The sequence below is a fragment of the Podarcis erhardii genome, assembly GCF_964252035.2.
Source record: "Podarcis erhardii genome assembly, chromosome: 4".
Classification (NCBI taxonomy): Eukaryota; Metazoa; Chordata; class Lepidosauria; order Squamata; family Lacertidae; genus Podarcis; species Podarcis erhardii.
In genome coordinates this window covers 100,256,149-100,275,004 of record NC_138508.1, presented here as the reverse complement: position 1 = coordinate 100,275,004, position 18,856 = coordinate 100,256,149, and the positions used below count along the sequence as shown (strand labels likewise).

Below are 18,856 nucleotides of genomic sequence, written 5' to 3'. Positions count from 1 at the left end.
GGTAGTATGCTTTATTTAAGCTAAAACCTTATCAGTTCTGTGCAGAGCTTGACATTCTGCTTGTAACCATGTACGTTTGTGAAAGTCTCATGTATTTTTTATACTTCAGTGAACAGGCTGTATTTCCTGTATTATCTCAGGATACTAATAAGGGTCTAACTGCGCATCACACACCAACATATGTAGCAGTTCACCGGCTTTAAAAACCAATGATTCTATCCCAGTTCTGGAAGATGCAATTTAGAGTAGACATGGGGCAGGCTAACCCCTTTCCCGCTCCAAACTATAGCATCAACCACACATACACATCACAACACATTTGATCAAGCATTCTGAAACCATACACTGCATACTTCTTTGGAGAAGGTCCATGCTCACATGCACAAAGCAAACCTGCATTAAGACCAACAACTCTTAGACCTCAAAAGGGTGACTGGCTCAGGTTGTTAAGGGTCAAGGGCATAATTCCCTCCCACAACCACACACAACAATTGCTGATAACCAAAGGCCCTCCCACATCTTAATTACAACTATTAATTCCTCTCCAGTGCACAGGCAACTCCAACAAAGAGCATGGGCCACATAAATACTACAAAGATATGGCATTCAACTTTCGCTCATCTTTTTGCAATTCTTTGCACTTACTATGGTTCAGATGTGTCTTTGCGGTTAAAGAAGTTTCCATTTAAGAAAATATAATTTAGTGCATATTATTCCGTACCTGTATATGCAAATTGAACAAGATCCCAGAGTGCACTTGGGTCAATGCCTTCCATTTTGATCTCCTCTTGCTTGGCTTCACAAACATCACTTGTAAACATGGCAGCAAAGTAATCAGAAACAGAACTGAGAACAAGTCTGGGAAAAGAAAAGAAGAACACAAGTATTAATTAATCCATTACATTTCACATTAACTGTTAAACAGTCCTGTTCTCAATGTGCTCAGCTAGAAGCAACCTGCTGTATGCAAATATGCAGTCAACAAGGTAATGATGGACCCATATTGAGGATGATGGAAGTCCCAATATATGGAAGAATTTTATTTTATATGTAAAAATTTCTTTGCATGTGAGGTGATATGTTGTTGTTTTTTGTTTGTTTGTTTTTTGTTCTTCTGTGCGGGAGGGATTTAATACATAAAATCAATTAAGATTTTTTAAAATTAAAAATAGAAGCAACCTTCTGTGAAATTCAAGGGTGGAGAACTAGTAGCCCTCCAGATGTTGTCGAACTCTAACTCTCATAAGCCCCAGCTATTCTCCACCCGTACTTTAAGAACATGAAATTTTTTTAAAAAATGTCATGAAAATCAAGCACACTAGTTTGACTCAAATGGCAATCCTATGCACAGTTATCTAGGATTAGGACCACTGTATACATGGATAGGATTTCACTTTAAGAAAGGTTAATATTTCATGAAAATCAATCAATTTAAAAGTAACATTTAAAAACTACACATCACCACACACCAAAATTAGTAACACATTGGTTATTTTGATTTAAGGTCAATCAGTGTCAAGCAGCTATCAGAGAATAAGCATTAGCAGGTCAAGAATGTTGATACCACACAAACAATAATAGTGTCCTGTGATGGAAGGAATAGGTAGAGGGTTCCCTGCCTGGACTCAACCTTAGCTCCTGAATGGTATCATTCTTTCTATGATTCAATGCTGGGAGAAGAAGAGTTATGCTGTTGAATGTGAGAATGGGACCTGGAATGGTCCCTGGAAGGTTTGAAACTTCTAGAATAATAATGCTTGCTGTATCTCAGAGGTGAAGAAGGTGCCTGCAAAGGTATGTAGGTCTGTCTCTCTATACTGACTACAAGAAAAAGAGTAGCGTCTCCCATTGTATCTAGGAGACAACTGCCCCATTCTGTGATAGTCTATGCACTAAGAATATCCTTTGGGGTGGGTCCTTGCTAAGTGGTGGTCAGATATCTTCAACCCAGTCTACAAAATCGAGTTGGCTATATTTGCCCTCAGTCACCAGAATGGGTGGCAGAGGAGAATGTCAAGCATCTTCATGACCCCCAAAGCTGGGCTAAGAAATACAGCCCTCCCCTGATGTGGGCATTACCTTGCATTTCTGTAGCGGGAGAAGGGTCTTGGCCATATACATAGCCATGGCAGTGACTCCAGACCCATTCAACAAAGACTAGAGCAGGATGAGACCAAAGTGAGGCTACTTTCTCACGCCAAACTTCAGCCCAGGTATGTTGGGAGGCACCCAATTGATGGCAGCCTGAGCATCCAGACAGGGGCCTCATGCTGGCTTTCAGTGAGCATGAAAAGACCCATTTTTCCTGAAGCAAGTTGCCAAAACAACTTGGTCTGGATGCCTCTTAAACATATATTTCATATGTACGTAAAAATATTTTACTCAGATTTTTGTGTGTGTGTGAGTAGCAATTTTTTTTAAAAAAAAAAAACCACATTGGTGAACTACTACCACAGCTAGTGTTTAACCATGTGAAACAAGAAGTGAAAGTTGCCTCATAATTAATCTTAATTCTGAGAAATGACATCCTATTAAATCATCAAATATTCAAAAGGAAAATAAGGATGCTTTTGGACTCACTGAATTCACAATGAACTGTTGCTTTCTGCACCTCAGAGGGCTGCAGGTGGTGCTAAATCTTGGCACTGAGGCATGTTGACCTATTCAGCAGAAAGGTCAGTTGTCTCCTGGATGTCATTTTCTTCTTTTCAATTCCTGCTATGCTACAGGAATAAACTAATGAACCTTGTTTCCTCCATGGAGTGTTGCATGCTATATGCAGCCCAAAGATAATCCATCATTTCACAAAATACTTTGATCCAACTTTTCGAAGCCAGCATTTAATTAAACCTACTACTTCCATGTGCACTATCCAGGGTGTTGCAGAGATCTGAGCAATTGGAAAATTTACCACAATTCCTTGTTTCCCAAGGAAAAGTTAACATTTCAAGTGACCTAAGTTTCCCTCCACCCTGACCCCACCCGGTTTCTAGTTCAACAGTGGATTTTATTGCGGGAGGAGTTGCAAATGTAGATATGAAGATTCCGCCCACTGCTTTCAATTACCCACATTTGCATTTATCACCTTTATCAGAAAACATGGATCATCTAATGTTATGCATGAGAAATTAGGCATTCTACCATAATCTACCAATAGGGATGATGTAGTTCCACTGATGTGGACAAGCAGCTCATATACCCCCTACATCCAGCTCTAGGAGCTTAATTTCTATAGGTGTTAAAAGTAAAGGTAAAAGGACCCCTGACCCTTAGGTCCAGTTGTGACCAACTCTGGGGTTGCGGCGCTCATCTCGCTCTATAGGCCGAGGGAGCCGCCGTTTGTCCGCAGACAGCTTCCAGGTCATGTGGCCAGAATGACTAAGCCGCTTCTGGCGCATCAGAGCAGCGCACAGCTTCCCGCCGGAGCGGTACCTATTTATCTACTTGCACTTTAACATGCTTCCGAACTGCTAGGTTGGCAAGAGCAGGGACCGAGCAACGGGAGCTCACCCCGTCGTGGGGATTCGAACCACTGACCTTCTGATCAGCAAGTCCTAGGCTCTGTGGTTTAACCCACAGCGCCACCCGCGTGGCTAAATGCTCATACTTTTCCTGGAGCTGGTCAAAAGAAAAAGATAAAAGCAGTGAACTATTGCCCTTGCACAGGGGCGGGGATGAGGGTCTGCAAGTGGGCCTGCGATACTTCAAATGCAAAGCCTTGCTTTTTTCTCATCCGCACAGGCCCATGGTAGTTGCAGAAGTGCTTAAGGAAACATTGTTGCAATAAATGTCACACAATAAACATCTGCCTTGTGTTCTGTTCCTCATATTTACAAGTTATTTCACAGCCTGAAAATTCGATTTGAAGAGGGTGTGTAAGGGGTGTGTAATATATAGTGCACTATATGTGCCAGTAATTCTTGATGGAACAGAGTGAGCTGTTGACTGCAGATTAGAAGTCAGAAATAATATACAAGCATGCATGCACCTTTAAGTACGAGGCAAAAATGTGATGCAGTTTTTATTTCATGGGCAAGCTTATATTTATTAAAGCAATTTTTTCCGCTTCAAAAAGATTTGATTGCTGTTGAACTGAAATAGTCAGAAAATCAGATTCAGTGTGCAGACACACAGTGATGCAAATATGTCTACTATCCTTTATATAAAAATGGTAAACAGAAATCTCATTTCCCCTGCCCCTGTAAAATCTGCAACTCCTCCCACTGTCCAGCAAGTACTTTATCACAGTTTCCAAATTTGGCAAGTATGTAAGATGTACCCACTCTGAACTGTCTAAAGTAAATCAGAGCAGAAACATAAAAAAGGTTTCTTTTTATTATACCTTTGTCTTATGTTCTTTCAGATGAACAGAATCGAGCATTTGAAATATAATGGCTTTCAGTAACTTCATGGGACTTTGGCTGAAATGCAGGCCAGGACTCACCTAAACACCGAGCCAGCAAAAACAAAACAACAACAAAAAACTGGCAGAAGGAGTTCCACTTGCACAATGAAACTCCCCCTTCTCTGTACTCATCACACTTCCCTTCTGTCCCCCAAAACTGGCTCGGGGTGTGTGTCCAAAGAACCCCTAGAACAGTATGTATGGGGACAAGAGGGGGGATAATTCCATCTGACAAGCTGCAATGTTTTTGCAGACAGAACATTTGTAATATAGCACATGTTGAATTCCACCAATAGTCTTTGAACGTGGGCTACTGCTGAACATCAGAGGTACGTTTCTTGTAAAATCTTTACGAGGAATTAGTTCTGCAACTTTGCCCTTTTCAAATATGTCACCACTACTAACCCAAGTTTGGCCAGGTACCAATGTCACATTTCTTTCTTATGAATATACCTCAGGGTAGAAATTAATCCTCAGCACAACTGACATTTGACTATAGGATGAAGAAGAAGAGAGTTTGGATTTGATATCCCGCCTTTCACTCCCCTTAAGGAGTCTCAAAGCGGCTCACATTCTCCTTTCCCTTCCTCCCCCACAACAAACACTCTGTGAGGTGAGTGGGGCTGAGAGACTTCAGAGAAGTGTGACTGGCCCAAGGTCACCCAGCAGCTGCAGGTGGAGGAGCAGAGACGCGAACCCGGTTCCCCAGATTACGAGACTACCGCTCTTAACCACTACACCACACTGGGTGAATTTGTACACTATGGGCCATTATATGCAGTCGGGGTAGAAAGCCACCCCAGCTTATTTTTAATACTTATTTTCAAATTGAAATTAGTTTAGTGACAACGTGCCCTTGATGACTCACCACAATAGGTATCTTAAAAGCTGCAATTCACTGCCTTCTGGTTATAATGTTTGCAGGCACTTGAGTACCTGTTCTCAAGAGATTCTGTTCAGAAGCTTTGAACTGGTCAACTTTTTGTGGGGAGGTGGAAGCAAGAGGCTAGCACACCATGATCAAGACTGCTAGGCAGCCAGGTTGTACAGCAAGATTCTCTGGATTCACTAAGACTTGCTTTCAACATACATGCACAAAAATATTTCAGGCTCTATTTCAGGCTCTTTGTATCCCCCCTTCCCCCAATTTATACATGGTTTCCCACTATTTTCCTTCCTCGGTGAATAAACACCAACAGTTCCCAAGCACAGCTTGTATTCTTTTGTTGTGGTTAGCAAATGCAGAAGCAAAGGTAGACAGTAAATGCTTGCGGTAAGTGACTACTACACCTTCTTCGCTCCTTTTCCCCCTTCCCCAGAAGCAAAGGTGTTATGGTGATAAACTATCACCATCTTTTATCCCTCCAAGGCTGTCTCAGTAATCTTTCCTTCCAATGATGCTACCAGATGGTTAAAAGAAGAGGCATCTTTTCCTCTGATTTGGAAACTGGAGAGGTAAAATATGGTACTAAGTGTTGATAGTAGATGATCTAGTTCAGTGGCATTACCCTCATTACCATAAAAACGGTATTAGGAATTAGTTAGTTGCCTAGGCAGCAAGATTGCTATGCAGTTCACATGTACATTTTTAGACCTGATGCTGAAACTCCTGACATGTAAGCGGTAGTGGCAGCGCACTGTGCTTGTAGGGATATACACCTATGATCAAGAGTGAAATATTTCTCAAGATACGGAACAAAGTCTGTAGGGGCATGTCTGCAAAGATTAGGCTAAATCAGAGTTAATTTACCATGTTTTATCACCTACCTATGTGCAGGTATCTTACGGTTCCCAGCAATCAGGATAACATCACACAGTTGTTGTTGCTTCAGGTAGCTTTCCATCTTCCTGAAGGTTTGTTCAGCATGGTGTACAGCTTGATAGAACTCCTCAGAACTACTTGGGTCCATGTCACATGGAGGTGTCAAGGAATGGCTGACTGCTGACAACCTGTAAGCCCAAATAAAAGGCAAAGGTTGTGGGTGGTTAGTCATGATGAAATGCTTCTAGGAACAAGGAGTTAATCAGATTCTCAATGCTGAAAGGAATAGAACTGAAATGTGCCCTTTACACAACTCACACCAGCCCCTGCTGGCATAATACATGGTCATTCTCATAGATATATGAGAAACGACGCATGCAAGAAAACTAGCTTCTGTGCGCATATTTGTATTTGTATTTGCATATAGAGGTGCTGCTTGCACAGAGCCCCAGCCCAATCCAGGGATGTGCACCTTGAGAAGACTAGAATCTCACTGATCCCACATTGAGAGGCATCAGAAGGCTGGACCCCCCACCCAGCTATATACTCAAAGACACCTGAAGGTGCACTCTTCTGTTGTTTCCGAAAAACATGGATGCCAACAGACTCATGCATGTTTTTTATAGGGAGCTTTTAATTCTACAGCCAGTCTTCAAAATATACAGCTTATATCTTATGTTTATAAACTGTCTTTACATTTCTACAATACTGAACTTTGTTTCCTGCTTGGCAGGGGGTTGGACTCGATGGCCCTTGTGGTCTCTTCCAACTCTATGATTCTATGATTCTAATACAAATCCATTGTGGATGGTGTGAAAGTGAAGAGTAGGAGTGGCTGGCCCAAATGGCAAAAGGGTCAGTGACCCCCACCCCCAAAAGCTGTTGGGAAAGTGTTCATGCAACAGAAGTCTGACAGCTGGTGACAACTCTCCTGTTCCTTACAGCAGTGTTTCCCAACCTTGGGTCTCCAGCTGTTTTTGGACTACAACTCCCATCATCCCTTGCTAGCAAGACCAATGGTCAGGGATGATGGGAATTGTAGTCCAACAGCAGCTGGAGACCCAAGGTTGGGAAACACTGCCTTACAGTATCCTGCCTCTATGAGTCAGCTTCTGGGATGTGATGGGCCTCCGGCTCATGACGCTCCCCCCTGACATTGGTCATGACCACTGGAGCTTGCAGTCAGTCCCGCCCGGTTAACAACATAAAACACACCATTATTCAAAATAAAGCAGATATTAATTACAGTGCATATTCTTTTCTCTTTAGATAAATGGATCACTGTAGACACTGTAGTATTAACTTTAAGGAACTGGGAACCTCACTGGTGATTTTATAAAAGTGCATTTATTTTCCCTTCCGAACAGTTGTATTCATTGCTAAATAAAATTTGACTTGGAGCTGAATAAACCATATGGCTGAGCTTGCTTGAAAATGAGAAAGTAACAGGTTTTCCTGACAACCAGATGAATTCTGTTTGGAGAGTTCTCCAAGGGAGATGTATTGTACGAAACTGGATTTGTGTCTGAACCGTCTGTCATGTTATATTCTCGGGAATCAGCATGCCTGAACATTATGTCAGTTTTATAATAAGTTAGCAGATGAATAGCTCCATCCAAAAAATATTTCTGCTACTGTTGAGTCCTGTTATTCTGTCTACATTAATAATAATAATAATAATAATAATAATAAGTAGTAGTAGTAGTAGTAGTAGTAGTAGTTGTTGTTGTTGTTGTTGTTTTGGGACTGAAATCATTTTAAAACAATTCAGTGAACTTCTGCCATATCTAAAAAAACCGAGTTGACAGATTTTAAACAAACGAGCGTGAATTATGTCACCACTTCTCAAACTTCCTTGGGATGCAGTTCTACATGACTACTCCCAAGTAAGCTCCACTGAGATCAGTGAGGCTTGTAAGTGCATAAAGCAGGGGTCGCCAACCTTACTGGGCCATAGGTATATTTGGAAACTGGAGTAATTGTTGTGGGGTTTATACACACACCACAGCCTATTCTGTTGGCTACAATTGAATGCTCCTTTCAAGCCTAATATATAGATATATATTAATTACAGAAGAAAACTAGCAGTGGAAATGGAGATGTTTATTGTACTTGGCATTTTAAAAAGGTTGCCTGAACTGCTTGTTACGACTCAACCTTATGAATGGCAAAGTAACTGAAACAGTTTTGGGGAGGCCTTCTAAACATAGCTGTCAACGTTTCCTCTTTTTTAAGGGAAATTCCCTTATTCCGAATAGGATTCCTTGCAAGAAAAGGGAAAATGGTGACAGCTATGCTTCTAAAGCCAATAGCCCTATTACTAAACAACTGTGCAATACTTTGGTTTCTAGACTGTCTTATCTGGCTGTAAAGAATGCTTCTGGAAGTGACAGCAACAAACTGTAATACCCGGCATGCTGGGACCCCTGTGAGGGCCCATGACAGCATGAATTAGGACTCCACATGAAGCACCTGCCCTTTTGATAGCGACAAAACTCCCACTGACATATCTTATCATCCTAAGCTCCAGCTATGTTACCCTGGCTTTATCTGTCAATTGTGTGTTTATCCACATTTTTTGACACTCAGCGAGTCATGATAATCAAAGCAACCATCACATAACTGTGTTGTTAAGGATATATCTTTTCTGAGATCAAGGTAAATCGAATGACTTTTCCTCCTGCAAGAAGGTTTTTACTTAGATACAAAAGAACGTTGCACAGTTACTGACCTGAGAGTTTACTTTTCCTGAATTTTAATTTATTTTAACAAATGTTGACTTAAAAGTTGACTTCAGGTACATTGATGTTTGTATGCTACTCTACAACCCATTAAGGCTTCTGCACAACTTACGGTAATATCATTTTGCCATAAGACTAAATACATTTCTTTGTCTGAAATACGTAACCAAACTCTGATTATGTGCACCAGAAAGACACATTTTATTGCATGCCCAGGCAGACCTCAGATGAAGGGAAATGCTCTCGGGTCGACTGCGCTGCTGGTGTCGGTGTAGGCCCCCTTTTATCCTTTAGGAGTGAACTGGAGTGAAGATTGCTCATTCCCGGGCCGCTACTCTTGCCCCACCCCCCAGACTACTGCGGATAGGCCAATTTGCAAAGGGGTTTTTGACGGGAACCCAAAGCAAACTCCGCGGTGACCAAGGGGTGGGTGGAGCGACGGTCAGTGGAGCAGCATGGCTGCTGGAGGACAGTGGGGCCACACACTGGGCCACAAACCTCACCCACCGCCAAACCCAGTGAGCATATTTTGTTGAACATAAATGCCTCTCGGACATCATCAAATTTACCTGTTTTCCAAAAAGCTTGCAACAAACCAGATACGATGATAGCATTTTTAGCAAACTAACTTTCTCCTGGTTAAAACCCATTAACACAAAAAATGAAGGCCTAAAAAAATTAATAAATAATTGATAAATTGATAAATTGGAAAGCAGTGTGTGTGTGTGCGCGCGCGCATGCGCGTGTAACTGACTTGCTCTCAAAGTTTGTAAATGTTGGCTAATAGCATAAAACAGGTATGGTTGCCAGCTAAATCTCATTTGTTCTGTTATTTCACTAGGTGGCCTCAATAAGATCCATTTCAATTGGGGTTTAGGCCATGTTTTGTAATGGGAACTGTATTAGTAACCCATATGATGACCTCTGTCGGGATAGAAAAAGGGAAAATGTGTTGCTATTAATTCTGCTTGATCTCACGGCAGCTTTTTTGATCATGGTATTTTTTCTGGAGCGGCTGTCCAAGCTCCAAGTGGTTGGCATCACACTGCAATGGTTCAATGCGGCTCATAGTAAAGTGGCAGGAACAGTCTACCACCTCTCACTGGCTGCACTCTTCTCTACCAGGATGCACAGAAGCTGAGGGGAGAGGATGCAGCAACTTGCTTGCTTGGCCTTGCAAGGGATTTTCCTGATGTGTTGGGAGGAGATGGAGGAGATACTACACATGGCAATAAAGCATGACAATTCATGGCAACATATCAGTGGTCCGTTACAGGATTCAATTTTGGAACTCAATGGACAGAGTGTGAACAATAAGGAGGAAACAAGATATTATTGTAGAGAATATTAATATCATGAAAATATTACTGCAGAGGAACCTGTGATCCACTCACATTCTGACATCAAATAATGTATGTGGAACCTTGCAAAAGGTTCCTCTGTTTCTTTACCTTTCAGCTATGGGGAAGTAGCAGAACACTTTATCCCAGTTTCCTAACTCCAGAAATTACATTTTCTGGGTGGGAAAAAAAAATAGGGGAGGAGTTTGCAGGGTTTTTCACACATTGACCAAAAAAGTATATGTAAAGCCATCTCCGGATTCTTCTTTTTTTAATAACACACATTTCTTATGAGCAGGTAATTAGATCTAATTATATAATCCTCTAGCTAGTATTTTAATCCAGTCTGTTATGTTTATGAAGTCTTCTTTATTGATTTTTTCCTTGTTTTAACTAAAGGGAATAGCAAACAGAAAAGGATGTAAGAGCATTATAAAAACAAATATACGCCAACACCCTAGGGATTTCTTCAAATCTTTTTCTTGTAAATAGATTTGAAAGAAAAAGATGTGCTATTTTGATTTCAAGGGGGAAAGGCAAATCGTTCCCCCCCCCCCAATTTTTTTCCAAGACAGAGAACTCTTACCCATGTAAACACTTTATAGCAGGCTGTGTAGCCCAGTGGTGTCTGCTTGAGACTGGTACATACTCTCCAAGATCGCAAGTAGAGGTCTTTCCTACTCCCATAACAGGCATGTAACAACTGATGAATTTATTGTTGCGTGGACAGGCGGAGTCCCCAGATCCTGCGCAGTCCCCCCCGTCATGTGGAATAACGACTCAAGACAACGTGCTATGGGATTAAATTGGCCACAACTTTATTAAATTTCAAATGTGGGTAGACCTTGGCTCAGGCATTTGGTGTTCTCCCTCCCCAGTCCCCAGCCGGGGACCTAGGGAGCATCAGGGTTATCCAGTGGGGGGGGGATGGGCTGGCTCTGGAGAACATATGTTCAAGCAGAGATAGCCGCCCCCGTTATGCCGCCGCTGCAGGGGAGAGCAATGACGACCTTTCAGCGTACGGTCAAGGCCTCTCCTCAGAAAACCCCTTTAACGGGGAACCCTGGTATCGCCGCCGCAAAGAGGAAGATGGACTAAAGGATTCCGCCCAAGGCCTGATACCGCCAAAGTTGTGACGTTTTGCTACGGGAAAGGCGAAACCTGCCAATGCAGGGAAATTCCTTTCCGGCCCTTTAACAGCGACCTTAACGTAGCAGCGCCCGCATACCTGTGAAGAAAAGTTAACCTGCAAAACCTGTGAAGAAAAGTTAACCTGCAAAAGAAGACATTAACTGAGGGTGGGTAGGGTGGGAGAAGCTCTGGAGCCAAGTGAGGATTCCCAGGTAAGATCCTCCCTCTATTGTGTGGGCAGGTAATCCCTCCCCTACCTGGCCTGGTCTCCTTGGCAACACTTCCCCTAGGTGGGATTGGACAATTGACTGAGGTAGGCGGAGACCTCCAGGTATCCCACCTGAGGGAGGCAAAGCCAAGCCTATGCTGTTGGAGCCGCTCCAGATCTAGGGGCTGCACGCGTCCACGCAAAGGGCGCCCCCCGTTTTAAGCGGGGAGTGGTCATTTCTAGATAGCACCACACACCTTTCATGCAAGTCTTTCATTTACGATCAAGGACTGACTGCTAAATGCTGAAACAGGCTTTGGCTAGGGGCTATAGCAGAGTGGTTAGGGGTTTGCTAGGAAAGGCAACACAGATTATTTCCCTGTGGGGAAGGACAAGATCCTAGAAAGGGTCTAGAAATGTTTTACTGGCTTAGTAATACAAATCAACATTCTAGAAACAGTTTAATTAGAAACAAGTTTAAAGTGGAAGTTATAGGTACATTCTTAATTACCGTATTTCTGATTGAAACTATTAAGTTCTAACCCCCATCTTGTGTGCTTAAATAAAATTCCAGTTTTGCACCCAACATGCCTCATCCGTACTCCAGCAGCCTGTGCAAGCAGCCCAAGGAAGGAGACCAGCAGCGGCGGCCATGGAAAGGCCATGGGATATCCCCCACCCACTTTCATCATGGTAGAAGCATCTTTGGGTCTACACATTTGAAAACTTATCCAAAAGATATTATGCTTTAATTGCGAGATTCAGGAGCCAGCCCTGCTGCTTAATAAGGGTTTCAAACCATATGAAACAACCACTTGTGTTTTAAAACCCTAATTAAACCTATTGTTTCCTTCTCCCTTTCCGCCACCACCCAACTGCACTGCAGAGAGCAGAACTGAACTCCCCATCCACCACTTAGGGACTGCAACATTTCCTGCAGAGAATGTGCTGGTGAATCAGGGCAGGACTGAATGCTTTGTTCACCAGCTGGCGGGCAGAGGCTGCCTTCCCCTCCTTCTCACCCCCACCCCCCGCCCCAAACACCAAACTTTTAACAAATACAGTGGTGCCCCACAAGACAAATGCCTCGCAAGACGAAAAACTCGCTAGACGAAAGAGTTTTCCGTCTTTTGAGGTGCTTCGCAAGACGAATTTCCCTATGGGCTTGCTTTGCAAGACAAAACATCTTGAGAGTTCTTGCGAGTTTTTTCCCTCCCCCCCTTTTTCTAAGCCACTAAGCCGCTAATAGCGCTAAGCCGCTAATAGCCGTGCTTCGCAAGACGAAAAAACCGCAAAACGAAGAGACTCGCGGAACGGATTAATTTCGTCTTGCGAGGCACCACTGTAGCTCAAGTTGATCCAGCAATGCCTCAACCCAACCTGGCTAAAGCCAGGATCCTCAGAAACTGCCTCATTTCAGTTCAGGATCCATGTTTCAGCCAGATGAGGTGCAAAGCCCAAATACGTAACACCTTGGTACATTAACCTTTCCTCCAAGGTTACAAATGAAGCAATCTTTTGTGTGCCTTTGACCCCAAACCTGAAGTCTTTCACTGAAACCAGTTTGTTGTTAACTGAAATATTAACAATTTTAATGCTTTCTTCTGTCTGCATAGGAAATCTTCAAAACATTGGTATTCAGCAGAAGGGGTGAATTAAACTTTTATTCTCAAATTTAAAATTTCATATGGTTTAAGTTTATTAAATTTTAATGTGAATGTGGAGATTCTGAAATGCTCACTTTAATAGAGAGTAGCTATATATCTCCCAGAATAATAATAAAAAGCCCTTTCCCACAAGTCCGACTTACAAGCACCTTCTCATTCTTCCCTTTCAAACTGCTTTTCATAAATGCATGAAAAAGTCAAAACAAACAGAAGTAATCTAGGAGTTCATATTTGTACAAACTTTATCAAAAACCTGACTGCAAAAAATGAAACATGGCCTGTGTTTAAAATCTCCAACAGAAATAGTCTTCATAGGTTGTTAATTTAGGATTGTTTCCGTATATCAATAATCCATGTTCCTACAAGCAGGGAATTCCAGAAAGCTTTAAAGCTCATGCACACTCTGTTTTCTTCACCTTCCAAGACTATCTCATATTTCTTCAATCTTGAGTTGGCTCTGGGAATGTGGATTCACGATTAAATGCCAGTTGTGTATACTCTTCTACTAAGACTTATAGTGCTTTTCACTTCCTAGAATTCCAATTTGGATATGCCACCATTTTCAAAAAGATTGGAGAAAGAATAATGAAAGCAACACAGGGAAGCAGGTGCAAAACTTTTGTAACATTCCAAAATTTTAATGTTTGGGTTCCCGGGCATAATGTGAGGGAAAGCAAATTGGCAGGCACCACCTCTGCAATCCAGAAGGGAGAGACATCAATAGGCTATCTTGTCAGGATGGCACAGCTTTGCAAGCCTCTCCAAAACCGAGTTTCCCTGTTTGCCCAGTAGCATATGTCTTTTATTGCAGGGGGAGGGAGTCCTAAGCTATTTGTGCCTGGCCCATTACCCGGGATCAAACCACAGAGGTGATGATATCCTTTGATACCATTTGTGAATTAACGATACTTTTGGAGTACCTTTGTAATTGGTAGCTGACAATCCCTCATCCTAAACGAAGGTGTAGGAAAAGGCCACTTTTGAACAATATGGAGAATGACAGTGAACAAGAACTATACGATGCTCAAGTTTTCAGTTCTCTGCACTTCGCTAAACATCCAAGCAGGTATTCTGCCATTGTCTATGTGCAGTGTATTCCTAACTAATGATGTATTCCTAACTAATGATGTAGATTTGGGAGATCTGTCTGCATGGTGCCCCGAGTCCCTTCCAATTGTTGGGTTCCCACATCTGTGGTGGATAGAGGTAAAGCAAACTCACCAATCCAGTCCCTTTGTCTAGGCAATAGTTGTGAATCAGAATAGTTAAACACCACAGTTAGTATAACCAATGAAGTTGGTCTGTGTCTTGGGGCAAATGGGTAGGCTTTTCCCCTTCCCACCTGGCTGGAAGAACAATAGCAGAGTAGCCAGTTGTGAGAGAACTGGGCAGAAAAGCAGGCCAGGAATCTGGAGGTAGACACATGCTTGATTTGTGCTGGAATCCAAGGCTGTGACTAAGGGAGAAGCAAGATGTGTTGGGGTGTTAATACTGTGAGCATCTCCATCATAGGCTCATGTTGTATATATGTGCAAATAAAACAATGTAAATTCTAAAGACACCGCAGTCTCTGCTGACCTTCTTTCCAAGGAAACCAAACCCTGGAAACCCTGGAATCTATCTGCTTAGACAGTGGGAGGCGTGTAACACTATGCATACTGCATACCAAATGGCATCACTTTTTAATATTTGCTTAACTGAAAAGAAACTGAAGGCAAACAAAGAAGAGGTTCTTATATTCCCTTGCAACTTTCTTCTCCCCTGATTACAGTTTCATTTTGTAAACAAAACAGGGCCTAAAGAATTCAGTGCTTAATTTCTTTAAAAAATAAGCCTAATAATGCAAAAGTCCCAACAAAGGCATAAATTGTTCAGCTCTTAATGGGCTGAATTACTCATCCCTAAATGGCTTGGTTCTTACACATCATATGGTCTGATCCTATGCATGTTTTTTGAAGTAAGTCTATTGTGTTCTGTGGGCTTACTCCCAAGTGTACACAGAACTGTAAATTCGGAAGCTGCTGTAGCAGATATTGGAAGCTGATGTAGCAGAATGGTTAAGGGTATGAGAAATGAGTTCCAGACTCAGATCTCAACTCAGCTATAAATTATCCAGGCGAACTTATGCAAACCACTGATATGTTGACCTGGATGCTATGTTTAACTTCGTCCTCAATATGATCTATCTCCGTGTCACAATTCTTTTTGCTCTGTTGTAATGGCTCACTGTGTGGGCTGTCCTAGCCACATGGATACTTTCCCAGTATCCAGCATTGACAAAAGCACTTTTCATATGATCAGGAAGATTGGCATTGCAATTGTTGGAGAAATTGCATCAGGGTAAGGAGAGTTGCCACAGGGACAAGGTTTTTGTTTTTTGTTTTAATTGCATACTTCTTTTGGAGTACAGTGGTACCTCGGGTTAAGTACTTAATTCATTCCGGAGGTCCGTTCTTAACCTGAAACTGTTCTTAACTTGGAGCACCACTTTAGCTAATGGGGCCTCCTGCTGCTGCCGCCGTGCCACCGGACCACGATTTCTGTTCTCATCCTGAAGCAAAGTTCTTAACCCGAGGTACTATTTCTGGGTTAGCGGAGTCTGTAACCCTGTGATGGCCTGGGATTCCGATTCAGAGGATGAACCAGAGGAATCCCAGCCTGCACAGGAGTCCCCGCCTCCAGGGCTGGCTGAACTGGGGCAAGGCCTAGATGCTGAAGAGCCTGCACCTGTGGCAGAGCACCAGGAGCTGGCCCCAGGTGAAACCCTTCAGGCCCCAGAGGGGCTTGAGGACTCAGTGGCTACAGGTGAGCCTCCTCCAGGGCCCAGTAACCCTTCGGCCTCTCCTGATCTGCAGAGGCTTAGGGCAGAGAGGCGAAGGGAACTGGTTGCTCCCAGGAGGAGTGCTCGCCTTAAGGCCAGAGGAGGCGGGGCTCCTGGGGGCCGGGACCGCCCCTGGCCTTAGAAGAGGATAAAAGCCCAGTCAGCCCGGTCCCAGGTTGCGGGAGCAACGTCGTTGTTGGCTTTGGACCTTCCTGTGTTCCTGATCCCTGCTTGGCCTCCTGTTCCTGACCATCCGGTGCTCCTGTTCCCTGCTCGGCCTCCTGTTCCTGACCATCCGGTGTTCCTGTTCCCTGCTCGGCCTCCTGTTCCAGCGTTCCTGTTCCCCGCCCGGCTCTCCGCCTCGGACCTCGCCCCTCTTCGTGTGGACTCAGACTACGCTCACGGTACCTTTCCCCCGGGTCCAGCACAAACCCAAAGCGTATGTAACCTGAAGCGTATGTAACCCGAGGTACCAGCAAGCAAATTGTACAATGTCAGGGAACTGACATCAGAACGAGAGATGGAGGCAAGGCTCCACAGCGATGCAGGAGAGGGGACCAGCAGGGGGGAAGGAATTCAGCGTAACACCGGTAGAGAAGGGAGGGAAATGGAGGATTCAGAGAGAGGTCTCCAAGACCCTTCACCCGAGACTAGTGGGGAGAGCGCGGACACGCCTCTGCCTTCCCCTTACTTGCGCAGAGTTCCGCGCAGGGAAAGTAGGAGGAGACTTGGCGTCAAACAGCTCTTATGCTGGAAGAGGTTCAAGAAACGCCCACTGACGGATTCTGCAAGTGACTGACTGGCCACGGAGTGTGACCTGTCAGCCTAAGCATGGTTGGCCAGGCAATCTAACTAAAACGGAAGGCAACTTACGCACAAGTAACCCCTTACAACCATTACATACAAGCAAATTGTCTGAGCAGTCTACTGCAATATTAAAGCAAAACACCAACAAATTCATAGAGTTAAGGGGGGAAGCAATCAGCAATAGAAAAAAATTACATAAAGACCAGATTAAACAAAGAAACTAAACTTAACACAATTTAAAAGTCCTACACTATGAAAATGTTCCACCTGGCACTGAAAAGTTAACAGAGTCAGCATCACTCAAGGATCCCTGAGGTGCACGTTCAAAACACCCAACACAGAAGACATTATCAGAATCTTCACCTAACTCATTTTGGCCATAAAAGAGACTGGAGGGAGGTAGCATGTAGATCTCATGTGGTCTGACAGGGATAGGGAGCTGAAATCACTCCATGGTCATGGTCAGACCAATTTCTGGTGAAGTTTGGATTTGCTATGGCTACTTCTCCCTGTAGTGGTGGGAAACCAGTTTAAAATGCCCATCTATGGAGACTTATGGAACCCGCTGGATTTCTGCTTTTCCATTGGAGATAACTGTTGATCCTGCTGAGCCTCTGGAGCTGCTGAACGGAGAAATGAAATGGGCTATTTATTGGCATAAACACTCATAACTGTCCTCTCTGCTATGGAGCTTGTTTTGATTCCTGATATACCAGGGATGTCCAAGTGATGAAACAGGATGGGCAAAGGCTAGAGCACAACTGGTGTAAATATTGCATTGAACCCCACTGAATGCTGATTAGAGTGCATAACTGTGTCTACTATGTGGTGGGGAAGATGCCAAAGAAAGCCTGTCACTTGAGGCACAGGTAGTCTCAGTGGATGTAGTAAAGATCTTCAGTCCAGAAACCTGTTCATTTTCTTATCTGAACAAAGCCATGGTTTGGCTTAGCATGTCAGTGCTTAGTATCTAACTTTACAAGGCTTTTGTTAGTATTATTATAGTATCTAGGAGACAGTGTGCGTATTACCTTGAAAACACATCCCTATGGTAATAACATGTTTATCTATAGCAGCTGTCCAGCAGGACCATCACCATGGCATGGGGAATCTCTTTAGTGTATCATATGTAACAGTCTTAAAAATTCACCTTCTTTGCTCTTCTTCTGACATGTGCGGTCTAGGGCTGAAGTAGAGTCCAATATATTTCTCTGAACTCCTTGATTTATCCCAACTGCATGATTTAGGGCAGATGTGGATTAACATCCATCTTAAAAGGTCTGTTTTTTGTTTTCCTTTTACAAAGCAAAAGCATTTATCAGGATCTGTTTACAAAAGTGAAAACATAGCTAATTCTTACATAAGCTTAGCACTCCTTCCATGAATCCGAGTGACAGCAGGCACTGGTTGTTTCACTGGAAATTGGCCAGCATCAGTAGACTGCAATCTACCTTCTGACCACCCATGATTAAGGCATACAACCATATTGTTTTAGTTTTATACCATTTAACTGCAACACTCAGAAGATCCTGGTGTTCAACATCCCTAGTCCTTCATTCACAGATCAATTTCCACGATTTCCTGGGAACAGAGAATGGTTGCTATACCAGTTTAATTCTGTAACGTAAATATACTGTTGGTGTTCCAATACGCCTGAATGTGAACTTATAGATAAGTAAGTTTAATGTTTTGTTTGGGGACAACATTTGTTTCACCAGCACTGTACATGATCCTTCAAATGGAGATGAAGCATTCACAGGCATCCCCCAGCTCCTCTTTACTCCCATAGGAGAGCATAACATCTTGAGGTTTAAAAAAAGGAAAGGAAAAGGAAACTGCAGTATCATAACTTTAAAATGAATCCCATTGAAAAGGTAGAAAAATAATGGCAGTGCTATGGAAGAGGCTTAGTGTAAGACACAATATTGCCATTTTAACCCAGTTATAAGATTTTCAATATACTTGCTCTTTCAC

General features: G+C 43.0%; 1 protein-coding gene across 4 annotated transcripts in view; it reads right to left on the bottom strand.

Annotated features, from left to right (window-relative positions):
* Nucleotides 1–18,856, bottom strand: part of KLHL1 (kelch like family member 1) — a 129,844-nt gene that overhangs the window by 96,924 nt on the left and 14,064 nt on the right. For all 4 annotated transcript variants that reach the window (XM_081858113.1, XM_081858114.1, XM_081858115.1 and 1 more), the window contains exons 2-3: nucleotides 6,173–6,355; nucleotides 722–858 (exon numbers count right to left, since the gene is read on the bottom strand). In XM_081858113.1, the coding sequence (XP_081714239.1) occupies nucleotides 722–858; nucleotides 6,173–6,355 (320 nt within the window). The remainder of the gene's footprint in view (nucleotides 1–721; nucleotides 859–6,172; nucleotides 6,356–18,856) is intronic.